This window comes from Spodoptera frugiperda, chromosome 25 (assembly GCF_023101765.2).
Source record: "Spodoptera frugiperda isolate SF20-4 chromosome 25, AGI-APGP_CSIRO_Sfru_2.0, whole genome shotgun sequence".
Taxonomy (NCBI): Eukaryota; Metazoa; Arthropoda; class Insecta; order Lepidoptera; family Noctuidae; genus Spodoptera; species Spodoptera frugiperda.
Window position 1 is genome coordinate 17,682,237 of NC_064236.1, and position 16,982 is coordinate 17,699,218.

General features: G+C 38.1%; 1 protein-coding gene across 5 annotated transcripts in view; it reads left to right on the top strand.

Moving 5' to 3' along the window:
* Nucleotides 1-16,510, top strand: part of LOC118262676 (titin homolog) — a 185,241-nt gene extending 168,731 nt beyond the window's left edge. For all 5 annotated transcript variants that reach the window (XM_050703908.1, XM_050703910.1, XM_050703911.1 and 2 more), the window contains 6 exons: nt 5,406-5,445; nt 13,121-13,253; nt 13,997-14,153; nt 14,758-14,880; nt 15,048-15,491; nt 15,753-16,510. In XM_050703908.1, coding sequence (XP_050559865.1) covers nt 5,406-5,445; nt 13,121-13,253; nt 13,997-14,153; nt 14,758-14,880; nt 15,048-15,469 — 875 coding nt within the window. In that variant the 3' untranslated portion in view covers nt 15,470-15,491; nt 15,753-16,510. The remainder of the gene's footprint in view (nt 1-5,405; nt 5,446-13,120; nt 13,254-13,996; nt 14,154-14,757; nt 14,881-15,047; nt 15,492-15,752) is intronic.
* Nucleotides 16,511-16,982: the final 472 nt, after the last annotated feature.

Sequence of the window (16,982 nt, forward strand, 5' to 3'; positions counted from 1 at the left end):
CAAGCACACCCATAACCCTATCATTTATCTTTATCACATCTCACAATAGTCCTGCATCTCGTGAAAGCTGAGAATAATATTATATTTATTTATTATTATATACATATAAATCCTCTAAAATTACATTCTTAAATACTACTTACAAAATAAAATAAAAATATAAAAATAGGAGCCGACCAGTAGCGGGAGAATGGTCCAAGCTACCGGTGGTTAGGGCTCCAGAGACAGAAACCTCCTCACAATACGTGCCGTTTCAGTAGAGAGTCCAGAGTACTGCCTTCTGCATCAGACCCTTGATTCATCCGCCCAACCCCAGCCTCCTAAGGTGGTTGTCGAGGATGCTGGGTATTAATCCGTTGGCCGACACGACTATCGGCACAACGATAGCCGAATCCACATTCCATATATCGACAACCTCGTGAGCCAAGTCAAGATATTATATTATTATTAGTATATTAGTATTAGTCGCTTACCATCGGGCAAAAAACCCATGGCGGTACAGACTTTATAAAAAATTAAAAACCTTTTCAAATATTTTTCCTTCATGTTCAAACGTTATTTTGACCTGATTCTTTAGTCTTTATTTATACCTACTTACACAAAGTTGATTCAAAACTGAACCTTGTGTGCTATGTTCGAAGCCTATCGCTACCTCTTTCGCACAATTGTCTTCTACATAAGTGAGTGACAGAGATGGATGCTATACTGACTCAAAGGAATACCGATCAAATATTCTTAATTCATAAAGTTGTGTAATATATTTATATAAAGTAATTATTAACTTATTTCGTAGAACCGTGGGTGCAATTGTTAAGTGCAATCTGAAGTCGGGTAAAGTGTAATTGCAGGGTAATAATAGGTTGTGGGGAGCAGTAGGTAGCGAAAATGGGTGTGCTGTATTTTAGGCGCTGCCCCCAGCCTATGTATAGTCCCCACTCAAACAAGAAAACCCACCCCGTTCCTACTCCTGCTTTTCGCACCGGAGCCAGATAAGCCCGCTAGGTAGTCCGGATCTGTGTAATGTGCTTAAGATGTGTTATAGCTCTTTAACGATTTCTCTCTCTAACTCTAGACCTCTTAGCATAGTTACGTATGGTAATATCTTAAAAAAATATTGTCAATGGTACATTGGCTTTGTAAAGTCACTTGTCAAAAAATGACAGATTACATACAAATCTATACGAGTATTATAACGTATGTGTCTTCTTGTTTGTCCATTTTACACGGCAGAACGAAGTTAGAAATAGACGTGGTTTTTTTGTCTGTTTTTAACACCTAAAATGTCGGGTGGAAGTTTGTATGGAGAAATTTGGCAATGTTAAAAGTAGAAAGCTAAAAATTTGTAGGTATACGGATTGTTTGTGACAAACAAAAAAAAAGTGCACCATTTCTTTTTTTTTTTTTTTTTGTAATCCTGCCCCCAACCACTTAAAGGTAACGGACGGGGCCTGCTCTGCCCCAGTGTGGATGCCAAATCTAAGGTGAAGACCAGTAGCAGTGTGCCCTGCATGGGCTGTGCACCGCCGTGTCCTTAAGGATGTGATCGGCGACGGTGACCTCTCGCGTCCGACTCTGATTCAGGCCATAGTGCGGAGCGCTATGCGGACGCCGTCTCCTCCTTCTGCGAAGCAGTCATGCTAGCTAAGGAGGAGGCGGAGCGCGTGAGGAAACGATCCTCCTCACGCCCCAGCCGCTGCAGAAGATACTCCGGGCGTCCGAGGTCGCGTGACGATCTTTGGCCACCGTTAGTGCGGGTCTGCGAACGGCGAGTAAGGGTAGGCTCGGTAAGGCTCATCGCCCGATCAGAACCAGACCCGTGCGTACGGCGCGTCGATTTCCGCGCGCGCCTCAAAGAGCCAAACCACCACAGGTGGGGCCTAGTAGGGTTGATGCCCCGTGCCCGATCCGGAGCGACAACGTAAAAGGTTACCGGGGCTCCGGCTCAAAGCTAGTTTTTAGTCAGTAAGTCTGACACTCCCTCCCGCCTCACCCAAGGCGGGAGAAGTCATAAGACGATTGTTCGCACTCAAAAAAAACCTCTTAAAAGTGCGCGAGTGAAGGCGCGGGTAGCTTTCTACCTTGAGCATTGAGGAATGTTCCATACAAACTTTCATCCCCCATTTTAGGCAAATGGGGAGTTGGAAGCGAACAATAAGTAGTCATGTCTCCATTTAAAAAAATCACGTCAATTCGTTGCTCCGGTTTGCCGTGAAATATTATATGGATTGCTTTAGAAAAAAATGGTTGAATTTATTGATTTCAGTTACGTAACAACATAAGCCCTATATTCACTGCGCAAATGCGAGAATGCGTTCCCAGCGACCTATTTTATTAAAAGAGGTCAAAATTGACGTCAATGGTGACCTGTGCCAGTTGGGTGTCACGTGCCCTAGTTGCCAGCGTTTGAGAGGATTCGATGAGTCCTGGGAATATTCTCTTACTAGTATGTCAGAGGTTACTGATACTGGGGTCCTCTCCCCCATCTTTAAATTATATTGCAACGGCTACGTTCTGCGTCCCAAATTCAGGCTCAGGCTCAGGCTCAATACCCCCCATAGCAGATTTTATTAGGTAACATTATACTAGGTGGGGTTGTTATCGTTCTGATACTTATTTGCCGTCATGCTGTCGGAATTCGAAAAGTTTCTCACACCATATTCTTATTACGTGGGTTTCATTAACGCGAGTGGGACCGTGGGTGTATTATGTGCCTAAAGCCGCGGGCTACGCACGTGTATCAAGCTTCGTTTGTGAGAAAATGTATGTGGTTTTGTTCACTGTAACCCACGGAGAGGGTACGCATGAATTGACGTCACGTGACCTACGACTATGTACAGCTCGCTTATCACAGCGCAGGTTTCAGTCATACACCTCCTACTTCGTGCGTGGCTTCTCCGTGCGCCGTGGCACGCTATACATAGCCGTGGGTCATATTCATGTACTCCAGTGGGGACGTAGACCCACGATGCCAAACAAACCATTACACGCAGCTAAAATGCGCCGCGTGCCCGTGCATAGCGTGTGCCGCTGTGGGCCGGTGGGCCCGCGCGTTTATGTAGGTACGGTAAAATGGGGTGAATAGGGATCGAGAGGTGAATAGGGACAGAAGAGAGGTGAATAGGTATAGGGGAATTCTTCATAGTATCTATTCACCCCTCTTCTGTCCCTATTCACCTCTCGATCCCTATTCACCCCATTTTACTACATAATGTTAGTAGTTACCGTTTCTTTGTCTTTCATTGTGGTGCGATTTTCCTTTGTTACCATAGAGTAATTTTTAAGTAAAGCATTGTTGAATCTCCATGGCTTCGGGTATACTCTTGTCTTTCTAACACAATTTTACTTTTCTTAGGGTCGCAAGTGCGACTGCTGAATAAGGGGTCTCGGGTTTGAATTCCGGGTTGGCCAAAGGTATTACTCGGCTTTTATCGGTTTTTCAAAAAATTCTCAGCTGTAGCGCGGAGTCTGGAATTGTGCCCAGTAGATATATGACAATAGGCTATATACACCTATAACATGTGACTTTTAACACAAGACATGGTGAAAAGTGTGCGTACATTGTACAGTGGCATTACGTCGTAATGTGCAGATGCACTCTGCCTACTCCTTCGGTTAAAATGCGTGACGCTGTAGTTAAAATCTTTACGTAGTTCGTGAATTCATTTCAGGAACTACTTACGTATTTTTTTAAACCTAATCTAACATATATTATACTATTGTATATTTTTTAAACCTAACCTAATACAGATCATAATTATATTATGCACACAGGTATATTACATACATAAGTATCGTCTAGCACTCTACCCAATCACCCTTAGGATAGATAGAGACAGTTCACTACCGTAAAAAAAGAAAGAGTACAATAGTACAAACCTCTATTTCTCCTACCGGCTTCGGAACAAAACAGAAAACACAATTCAACGTATCTACTTATCTCTTTCTCTCACAGCTCTCTCAAACGATAGCAAACGTAACGTCAGGCTCGTTGACGCGTGAATCTCATGACGCGGGAACCAATCCGCTTACCCATTGCGGTGAAGCTTAGATTAATCAATTTTGTGGTTATACAGACTCCACCTACTGATTTCGCGTTAAAATGAATCAGCGTTTTATTCTACTTGATCTTAAGCTGCAATTTTTGTTGCTTCAGAATCGTGGTAGATTTCTTTGAGATGGGTTTTATAAATTTTATATGTTTTTAATAGGGATGATGACTGGGTCAAAAATAAATTATTACAACTTTTCAATACAATAAAATATTCAAAAATAATTACACTCTAGAAATTTAGATAGAAAAAATCGAAAATTAAGTTCTTAGTTCATCAAATTTATGAATGAGAGTGATTATTTTTACCCGACTGCCAAGGAAGGGTTATGTTTTTCGCGCGTATCTTGTATGTATGAGCATAATATTCTTTATTACCTCATTTCTTCGAAACGGCTTGATGGATTTCGACAATCAGGGCATCGTTGGATTCGTCTTAATTACCCAAGTGTTCTTAGATTTATTAAATACATTTATTTGCTACAATATGGGTATCAAATTAAAGAGCTCATCACGAGGATTCCAAAATGGTATATCACTGACATATAGAAAAAAAAACTATGTGCAATTACGCAATCAATCTAAAATAACTGGATCGATGTGTGTTACTTTTTTATTATTATCTTGGTATTGGAAGTAGTTCTCTCGTGTCGCGGGTGAAATCTTGAGAAACACATAGCCGTATTATAACTAACCTTCGATAATTCGAACCTCTCGGTAACTCGAAGCTATCATGAGGTCCCTATAAAATCTCTTTGTATACATTTTGAAAATTATTGTGTTACATAGTAATGTTTTTTTTTTCATTTGAATTACCAAGTGTATAAAGATGTATTGATTGAAACCTACCTACATAAGTTTTATAAATACTTTATACACTAGTCTACCACACATTATGACTGTCGGTGAGAAACGAGCAGTCACCGGATAGTAAGCAGTCAGCGCCGCCCAGGGACACTCTACCACCAGAGTTACTAAAACCAAAATACCTAAAAAATCTTTTCTTTCTTCTTTCCTTTTTTCTTTTTCTTTTTTTCTTTTTAAAAAGACGTTGCCCCATGTTAGGATTTTCTCCTGTGTCGTGGGTGCGTTTACAAACACATAAGTTCACATGCACATGACACCCAGACCCGAAACAACAATTTGTGGATCACACAAAGAGTTGCTCCGTGCGGGAATCGAACCCGCTACCCGTTGCACGGCAGCCAGTTGCCCAGCCACCGCGCCAACCGTGCAGTCAAATATCTAAAACCTAAACCCCAATAAGATCTGAATCTAATCTGAAACCCGAGAGCTTTACCCGAGTTACATCTGAAATAGTGATTATATAGGTAATGTAATTATTCTTTAATTTCAGATCCTTCTTCGACTGACGATTCGCACAACGTGAGATATGGGTGAGTTCCTTTATTTAATTTCTTTTTTAAGGTCCACAGGCCCGCATTGTTCGCATCGCACGCATCGTATGCATTCCGTATGACGTCATCAGTAGTCATCGCATGTAGGCATTGCTGATGATGCGGTCCGTACGATGGGGAGGGGACGCAGTTGTATGAGTTTCGTTTAAGTATGTATTTGTATTAAGGTTTATTTTTTAATGTGCACTGTTTTTAACCGACTTCCCAAAAAGGAGGAGGTTCTCAATTCGGCCGGTATTTTTGTTTCTTTTCTATGTATGTACACCGATTACGCCGATGTTTATGGACCGATTTGCGTGATTCTTTTTTTGTTCGATGCGGATTGGCTCAACTTAGGTGCCATAGAAAGGAGGATGCAAATCTTGGTCCCATCTTCCAATAGCTATGTGTGTTACAGCATTGCATCATTGGATAGGTTATTTTGAGCTGAATAAAAGTTACTATGGCGCCAAGTTCCAAATCTTAGTCCGTTTAGAGTTATTCTTCATTAAACATGGTTGTTTTGATAGTTTTATCAGTAGCCAAGTAATGCAATTTTTAAGTTATAATTACACACACTACGTGTTTAAAGCACAAATGCAATAGGCTACTTTCCTACTAGTCAAATTCAATACTTTTTTCGAAACGTCAAAAACGATATTTTCTATGAACTTTGTATGAAATAGTGCGTTATGACGTCATAAGTTTTTGACGTCAAATAGCAGACTTATTTCTAGAAAAAATCGAAAATTAAATAGTTCATCAATTTATTATATTGAAAAGTTGTAATAATTTATTTTTGACCGAGGATAGTACCCAATTATAACGCAAAAAATGCATTACTTGGCTACTGATAAAACAAGTACTTGAACGACGTCATTTTCACGATAGTTCGAAGTGAACATCGATTACTTAAACAGTTCTGGTTCGATTTGCGTGATACTTTTTTTGTTCGGTAGGGTATACGTTTACGTTGGTACTGCTATCATCTGGTGATGAACGACGATTGGTGAACGACTTGTAAACTAGCAGTGGGTAGACACAGGTGTAGGCGGTTACATTTTTAATTTTAAAATACTTGACGGCGCTTGGTAAAAAAATTAAATTAAAAATTTAAAAGACCCCCGTGTTAATATTGGCTTTAGCCTTTTATACAGGGTTAAAGGGTAAGTCGACCTTAATCCTTTAAGACGTGATAGTTTACATCATTCCTGACTGATTTGACCATGGAACCCCATATCCCAAACTTAACCGTTTTCAAATTATCGGCATTTTAACTTTTTTGATAAAATTTCCCATTTTTTGGCTATTTCTCCCTTGTTTTGTCTTTGGTGGCTAAATTTTGTTTTGTTTTTGCTTTTTTGTGTAGTAGATTAGTTGCTTTATTATTTAGAAAACTAAAACTGTAAATAACTGTACCAACGGAGTCGTAGCAGACGATCGAATGTTAAAAAAAGTAAATAAATTTGTGATAAGTTGTTTTTCTTTGTAAGATATTAAAAAAAAAGTCTATGACAACTGTTCTGCAAATGTGCGTTAAAATATCTACAATTCTTCAGCTTTCTGATAAGGTATAACATTACATGATAGGGAATAATTTGAATTCTTTGCCAAAACATCGATGAAGTACTACAAGGTAGTAATAAGAATATCGATATTTAAGCTTCAAATTTAACTTGAGTCAGATAACAAAATAAAACAAACTGGTTCACTTCACTTCAGAAGGAGTGTCAGGGAGTGGCTTTTTTTTGAGTGGAGAAAATCATCCAATGTCTTCTCCCACCTTGGGCGAGGCGAGAGAGAGTGTCAGACTCTTACTGACTAAAAACCACCCTGTTCCTTCTCCTGCTTTTCGAGCCGGAGCCCCGGTAAACCCGCTAGGTAGTCCGCAGCTCCGGATCAGGCATCAGCCCTACTGGGCTCTCTTTGAGGCGCACACATAAAAATCCATAGGGGTCAGGTCTGAACTTCTAGCTGGCCACGGTACAGGTCCGCCTCTCCCGATCCACTTATTGGGATAATTAGTGTCCAGTGCGGGCCTGCGGACGGCGAGCAAGGGTAGCTCACCGCCCGAACAGAACCAGACCTGTGCGTGCGACGCGTAGCGTTACGCGCGCGCCTCAAAGAGCCATCAGACCACCACAGACGGAGCCCAGTAGGGCTGATGCCTGATCCGGAGCTGCGGACTACCTAGCGGGTTTACCGGGGCTCCGGCTCGAAAAGCAGGAGAAGGAACAGGGTAATTGTCACACAATTAGATATGATAAATTATCAAAATACATTAAATCTATACCAACTTGTTGCCATAAATACTTACAAATTTAAAAAAAAGTGTAGTGGTTCCTTTTATTACATGATTTGATGTTAGCACAGATTAAACATTGTTCTGTTCTATGTTTTCTATATCTGTAGACATATTTGGCCGATATGAAGATTATCTGGCTAATTTCAAATATTATTTTTTTCTTGGTGACCCTTATGAATTTTATCTAACATCTCTTTATACATTGACTTAAGAACAATTAATTTTGAACCTTTAAATATTAAATCTTTAATGACATAATATGTAAATTTCAGCTTGAGTATTCCAAAATGGTTTTAATAATGGACTTACATTGATTTTATTATTAGGTCATCGTTAATAATAATATTTCTTTACTAATTGCAAGATTTGCATACATTAAATTTACATGACATGACATTTCAGACTCAGGGGGCCTACTCTAATTCAACGAAAAACGAAGTTTCGTCCGAAACTTCGCAGATTGCATACTACAATTCTATTTATTGCGAACTTTCGTGAACAAAAATGAACGAATGAAATGAAGATAAATAAATAGGTTTTGATATGAAATTAAAAATAAAACGTTATTTTAAGTAATTTTATAAGTCAATCAATAAAACTTACGGGTGAAAATTAAACGAAACTTCGGATTCGAGAACCGGAGTGCCTACTCCGGTTCTCGAATCCAGGACAACCAACCCAGGGGTCGTGGCGGGGGTCTTTGGACATCGCCAACGCCTTGAACTCTCTGCCTTGGAGCTGCATTTTGGAGGCACTACGGTATCATCGGGTGCCTACCTACCTCCGTCGTATAATCGAGGCTTATCTAACGTACAGATCCGGTATACAACCAAATTGTATTGCTAACAATTCTTTCTCAATTTGAGCATATCTTTCCTGGGTTATGGTGAGAGTTTTAGAGCTATAGGTTTATTTTTTTTTTTGTAAAATTACTGCACCTAATGTTAACTTTAAGGAATTTATTGACAAAACTAAAGGAATTTGTGGATTTTAATTGTGCTAAGATTGGTGACCTCGTGATCTCTTCCTTAAAATTTTTAAGACATATTTTCTTAATTCTCATCTCAAATCCAGACTAAATCGTTTTTTAAATGATTTCTTATTATTTAAGTTTTCTCTGACAAAATCTTCATGAAATCTAATATTCTTTGCAACCCTTTGACATTGGTTGATGTGGGCATCTTGAGTATTGCTTTGACTTTCTCTTGATCAACCCTAGCACCATCTTTATTAAATACATAACCCAGAAAACATACCCCAGACACTTCCAAATTTCATATTTCTTTGTTAAATTTTAAATTGACTTGACATGCTCTTTGCATTACTTTATGTAGTCTTTCATTATGAACCGACTGATTTCGTCCATCAACTAAAATATCATCTACAAAAATTAAAACTCCTTCCAAATCACCAAACAAATTCATTATAATTCTTTGAAATATTTCTGATGAAGCACTTATGCCATAAGGCAATCTTAAGTATCTGTATCTACCAAATGGTGTTTGGAAAATACACAAATCTGAACTATATTCATCTAACTTTATCACTCAAAATCCTGAAAAAGTATCTAGATGTGTAAAACATGCAGCGCCTTTGAGCTGTGACCGTATTTCATCTATAGACTTTAACGAATAATGTTCTCTCATTATACAATTATTTAAGTTTCTAGGATCTATGCATATTCTTAGTTGACCTGAACTTTTGACAGTGACTACCACAGAATTTATCTATTCAGTTGGTTTTGTAACTTTTTGTATGACTTGCATTTGCTCCATGCCATGCAATTCCTCGCGCAGTTTTCCTTGCAACGCAAACGGAACCTTCCTTGGCGGATCAACACATGGAACTGCACCAGGCTTGAGTTTCAGATGACAGGCTGGGGGTAGACATCCAAGACCCTTAAACAAATCATATTGTGTAAGAATTTGTTTACAAAAATCTTGTTTCCTTATGGAAAATACACGCTTTATTATACCTTATTTTTCACAAGTTGGAAGACCTAAGACAGTTGGACAGACCAAGTACCTATGTTTGCTACAATGAACACTATATTTTCACAATTCTTTCTATTTTCAATATTTAAATAAGATTTTAAATTTACTTTGCCTAAAATTGGAATGTTATTGCCACCAAATCCTGTGACATTTACATGACATCTGTCAATTTGTGATTTTGACAGATTAAGAAATTTTAAGATTTTGACAGCTGATATGACATTGACATCTGCGCCTGAATCTATGATATAATTAATTTGTCACTTACCCACGTGTATCACGTGTATGTTTATTTTCCACGAACTACATGAATAATGATTTTCTGAAACTGAATTACCTTTGACATGACTTAATTGTTGGTTTCAATTATTTAGATGAGATGCTACGTTTGGTACATTTGAATGACTGTTGTTATTATTTGTTTGTGATACTGAACCACTTTTATTTGATTGACAACGATGTGATTTCCTTGTATAATGCTTCTTGTGGTAATGAAAGTTTTTGAAGTGTTTGTGTATGACATGTGACGTTTTGACGAACTGACTGTTCTTATTGAATTTATTAGAATTATTATAACTTTGACCTGGACTATGAATGTTTACATTTGACTTTTATTTTTACTATATAATCTCTTATAGCAATGAGCATTATTTTCTATTTTGCACTTTGACTATTTTTTTGACTTGAGTGGTGTGTTAGTGCTGTTTATGTAAATGACTTTCTGGTTTTGACTCGACTTAAAATTTAAAGCTTAAAATTCCAACAAAATGTTGCTGACTGACGAATGTGACGAATACAACTGTGTGACATGGTTATCTTTGAATCATTTAACAAAATGACTAAAAGAGTTACAAGACCTGCATTCTACTCCAATCGTTGGGTATTTTGTTCGATGAGACTGCCCACAGCGACAACATGTTGATGCTGACTGCCTCATCGGACTGGGAGACTTCCTCGTGGCCCAATGGACGTAGACGCATTACATTTTCGCCGTCTTGGACGATATATTTTTTATCATCCTCGCTGCATCCTGCTGAGTAACTATTAAAATTTTTGCCAGCTCCCGCATTCTTTCATACGTGAGGTTAGGTTTTTGTAAGAACCTCTGACTTATGTTTGACTAGTCTAATTGCAAAGAAGGATACCATTTTCTATGAAATCTGTCCCACCTTCAATAGCTATGTGTGTCACATCATGGGTAAGGTAATTTTGAGCTGAATAAATGTTACTACGACCACAGCTACGACGCCAAATTCCAAATCTTAGTCCGTTCAGTGTTATATTTTATTAAACATAGTAGTTTTATCAGTAAGTATGGATTTTGACTTTTTATTTCCAGATCGGTTATAAAATCATCGATGTTTTCCGATTGACTTTGCCTTCGTGTAATAAATATGTATCGCCACATGGTAATTTTCACATTCACATCACATCATTTCACATTTGGCCTTAACATCCTTAATCTTCGCATCATCTACGCTGATATTGAAAGTGATACATATCTCTATACCTTTCGGCCCGATACTGTGCAACAGAATTGCCACTTTCCGTTTCTCCTCGTATTATCCAAACCGGACGCCAGCAGGGGCCTTAGTCTGCTATTACAATTGTGTCAGAATGGTCGATCACTGAGCAGTGCGAGAGGGACGGAGCTATGAAGGTTGTATAGCAGCAGGTACAGCTCCAGCCTATTTTGTCATGCTTCCGCGTAGTATGCAGTTGCCTCCGACGATATTTCCAAGTTTTTCAACCCGACCACATGGCACTTCGTATCGCCGACTCCTTCCGTACACATGTTATTTTTGACGGTTAGGTTATCTTGATTTCTGACACCATGAATTGGTCTTATTGTTAATAATACAACTTAATTTCTTAATATTGATATATTATTATCACAATTATTACTTAATTTAATTTATATGGAGAGACGACTGCACTTCACACCCATAATGAATGATAGTGCCAATGACATTACATATTAGAGTAGGGGTCATGTAAAATCCAACTTACTATACCTATTATGTATTATGTAACAAAGTTGTATTATATGTATACTTAAGCATTTCGTGTTAATGACACCGTTCAAGACTAAATATGCATTTCACTATTTTTGTATTTAGTTTGTACTTATTTCTATCGAAAGAACTAACTTGAACGAAATAGCGATTAATTAATACATACTTTGTGCTTTATATTGTTTTAATACCGAATACAAATCAGAAGTTAAGATGATAAAAATGTTAATTTAATAAAGTACCTCATTCAATCAAATAACCAACGGCGAAGCTGAATGAAGCTGTTTAATATAACATGTTTTTTTTTCGTAGTTTACTGGCTAAGTAGTTTACTGACCAAGTATCTAGACCAAGAATTAATAACAGCAGGCCAGCACCTTTTGCGCATTTTAAAGGTCTCAGCACACATATGGGATCGGAAAGGGATCGTAACCGTAACGCCTTTCGCCTCGCTGTCAACCAGGCGTCAACCTACCGTATGCACGTAACGAAAGCGTATCAGCAGCGCCTGTACGTCAACTCGGCTACGGCTAGGCGACACCGACTAGACTAACACGATAGTTAGTCGGTACGGAGAGACGTAAGCGCGGGGACGGAGAAACGTCAGCGTGGAGACGATGAGCCGTAAGCGCGGGAATTCAAGTTCGGAGCCTGTTCCGAGGCGAGGCGATTACGTTATTATTCCGATTAGTGTGCGTTGCAGTAGGGAGTTTAATACAAACCATTCTGAACGGCTCGAGGCGATACGGTGACGATCCCTTTCCGATCCCATATGTGTGCTGAGACCCTAAATGTGTACCTTATCGTGTAGAAAATAAAGTTGCTTTGATAAATGTAAGAGGAATAGGTTTGCTAGTTCTAGCATTTGACATAAGTACCTAAAAAACATTTTGTACTTTCGCCTTTGTCTTTTAAAACCAAATAAAGTTTGTCTAACGTACAGACATACAAACATAGATTTATTGTGTTTCTACTATATGTATACTTACTAAATGTTCGCGTTGTTTGACGTCATACTAAAAATGAAATGTTAAAGTTTCCATTTAGGTGTTTGATGAAGCAAAATTGTGATTTTCAGCACCGTTGTAATGTAATGGAAAGATTTGAGACTCATTTTTACGGTGAATGAACAATGTAAATATATTACGCATATTGTAAACTATTATAAAATCTCTAAATGTGTACATGGAAGGGAGCACAAAATGATTAGTTAAATAATTATTTCTTATACAAACCTTGTTCTGACAAATAAAGAAATAAACAACACCAGAGGCATCACAAGTGCGTTGTCGTTCTTTTAGGGGTTAATTCAATACAAACATAATTTTTTCGTCAAATATTTATTTATCTGCTCATTCCAGCCGCGTTGATGTGATACCTCGTTTCGAGAGAGAGCTGACGGACTTGCTGTCGTATGATGGTGATGCGGTGGAGTTCGAGTGTCACGTCTCCGGCAACCCGGAGCCAGACATCAGGTGGTTCCACTACAACGAGGTGAGTTTGAACTCAAGTGACAGTCTTCTTCTACATTGGAGGATAGGATAGGACCCATAATGTCCACACTTGATAGGGTTTTTTTACCTTCCCTCACATTAGCAGTTTTTCCTGTGTCGTCGGTGTGTCTATAAACATACCTACAACCTGAAACAAGAATTTGTGGATCTCACAAAGATTTGCTCCGTGCGGGAATCGAACCCGCTACAAGTTATGTGGCACATGGTAGCCGGTTGCCCAGCTGCCGTATGATCTGTGTATTTCCCTTTATGAAAACTAAGAAAAAGTACTTGTGACTTCTTATGCCGTGGTCCGGAGATTTAAGACGCCTGCTTCTCATGCACCAAATACCTTTATCAAATATGACCTTTTTTGAGTTATAATATGTACTTTCTACCACTGACAAACTGTGAAGGAAAACATTGTGAAGTAGGTACAATATAATTTCTAAATATGTGTTTGATATTCCAACCTGCGTTGAGAAAGCATATAATTATAGTGATTAATGCTCATCTTCTCTATGTGAGAAGAGGCCTTTTGTCAGTAGTAACATACAAATAAAGATTTTTAATACGAGTTTGAGTTTTTCGATATTCTCAGTAATAGCAGAGTCTAAGCCTATCTATAATGTTGGTTAATTAACTTGTTTTAAACGACGTCTATAACATAACTGCCAACTACAAATATTCCAATATCGATATTGCCAGTAATAAAAAATCCGTCCTTTTATTCAATTATTACAGTTAATACGTGACTGTCCGGACTTTGAATCCACGTTCGAAGAAGGTGCCGCCCGGCTGAAGATCAAGCAGGTAACTGCTGAGGATGAAGGCACCTACTCCTGTGAAGCTGCCAACAATCTCGGCAAGGCCACGTCTAGTGCTTGTCTTGTGGTCTATCGTAAGTCACTAATACTATGACTATACTTACTTATTTAGGTCTGTACGTAAATATGGCTTCGGCTTCGAATTAACTCATTCTCTGATATTTTTACACTCGTCTTTTGAACGATAGATCTGTCTATAGTTGTACATTTTGCCTGACTTCATTATCCCTAACATAGTAACGATATGTTTCGAAGCCGATCACTGCATATTGACATTATCTAAATTGTGCACACCAATTGGTATCAGTGCGAAGACAAACAGAGAACCAGAGATCAATTCGCGGGGATCAAACCCACATGCAAAAGTAATAAGTTATGTATGTATGAATTTACAGAATACCAGGATACAATTTCGGATGTTATCTGCAGCCTCTTTGGTGTAGTGATCTATAATCAAGAGTAGCATGATTTCGATGGTATATGTATAGTTTATCGATTTCGAAATTCTTTTATGCGATATTTTGGTAGAATATATTTTATTTTATATATAAATAAGTTTTCACAAGGAAAAGCGGAACCTACAGTTTTTCTTAGCATTTTTATCACATTGTTGTCTCAGCTGAATTGGTTTGGCGACATTTTAAAAATTAAATTGCATCCATAACGTTTATTTTGCAGCTCCAGGAGAACCGAATACACTCAGTCAGCGGCTGCGGCGTCCACCAGCACTGCTGTCTGCTGCCTCCACTCCTCGATCCACTCCACGAAGTACGCCCGCCAGATCCGTCTCCAGAACACCTGGTAAGTCAGGTCTTACTCCTCACGAAGAGTCTCTCAGATACAAGTATGCCTAGCCTGTGTTGCCCACGATTATAAACCTGCTGTCGTTAATAGGTCATTATGCGAATGTATTTGCTGTGTAAACCTATCTATCCTAGCAAAATTAACTATACTCCTTTCTTCGCCAGGCCCTGACGCTCGCCGTCTTTGCAGCCCGTCCCGACAAATGGCGCCCTCATTCTACACGTACCCCTTCAACAAGGTGGTCGAAGAGGGAGACCACGTCACATTCAAATGTGCGGTCAAAGGCCAACCGTCCCCTTGGACTACTTGGGACAAAGATGGCATCATCATAACCCCATCAGCCAGAATAACTATGAGAGAAAAGGATGATATGCTAAGAATCCTTGAAATTGAACAGGTTTCTATTGAAGACGTGGGGATTTATAGGATTACTATTGAGAACGAGTTCGGGAGGGCTGAGGCGACTGCAAGGTTGGAGGTTATAACGCAGAAGGGCAAGTTCTATGGTGGAGTGCGGGCTTACAGTGCCTCACCAAGGAAGTCCCTCACTTATAGGAGGTACCCGTCCGTGCCCAGACAAGACTGAAGACCAAGTTGGATATGATCATGTAAGTTCCTTGCCAAAATGTTCAATTCAAGCAAAGTTGATAGATTTTTTGTGTATTCTGAGTCAAAAGATTCACTTTTAGTTTATTATGTAATTGTGAATTACAATATAATAATTATTTGCAACTTTTCTGATACTTTGACAGCAATGCGAATTGGGGTACCCGTTTTTATTATTTGTATGCATTGCAATATTCGCCATTGCGAATTTTGTTATATCCATTGCTTTATATTTCATTCTGACAATAAATATGTTATTTCAGGAAAGGAAACACCACGTGTGGAGATATATTTATAATAAATGTAATGATTTTTTTTCTTTCTATTGTAATTTATTTTCTATGCATTTTATTTATAATTTTTTTACTATTATGAGTTATTTTTTTTTAACAAAGTTACAAATGTTAAGTTTTCTGTTTTCTTTCTGTTTGTCTATTTATAAGGTCAGGTTAAAGTAATGAAAGAATACGAACACATTTTAGTGATCACATTTTGTATTTCATTCACATTTAGATTTTAAGAGAAAATTTGTAGATGCACTTATATCATCATTTTTATACATGAAATATTAAGTTTATACACGGTGTAACAAAAAGGGGGTATACACATCAAGTGCACGGTTTCTAGATAACATAACAAACGATACTGGAAGGGTTTTTTAAACTCATGTTTTCAGGCTACCAAGTTATGAATTTATCAACTTTTTTTAAATTTTTGATACGAATTAAAATTTGGTCGATAGGTACTAGGCGATCAGATTTACAGAAGAACTGTTTCGTAATTAGCGAGTCACCAACGTAGTGTTGTGACACGTTTGTATGATTTATAAAACCAAGAACCATGCGACACCAAGTATTTGGTACCTATCTGAAACTTTGTGTAGAGGTTCTATTCAACCTGTATTCTTCAGTGCTTCTTGATGTATATGGGTATTTTGTTACACGTTGTATATAGTACACATAAATTGAAATTTTATTTAAATACTGACAAAGTTTACGATTAAATGTATTGAATAATTGTATGACTTTGTTTCATTATTTTATCTACCTATTTATTTAATTTGTAGTGTAATATATTTATTATAATATGTTAAAATTATAAATACTAATATATATTAATTTGAAGTAGACTTGTAGGTTCTCTGCTGTCATTAAAGTCGAATCATTTATTCCAATTAAACCATAAACGGTACTTAGGTACTTTTGAAACGTCAACAAAGAAAGAAATAAACAATAGTCTGTCTGTCTGTCTGTCAGTCTATCTGTCAGTTTGTCTGTCAGTCTGTCTGTCAGTCTGTCTGTCAGTGAAGCGAGGTGCTCGTTCCGCAGTGAAGCTTCGAATGGAGAAGAACGAGCAAGAAACTCCATTCGTTACCCTTTTTAAATATATATTTACAATTTCTCTGATATAGTACTTGTACATATTATTATTATGTGAGAACATTGCAGAGACATTGCAACGCGCAACACAGATGGTAGATATAATGTTTATAT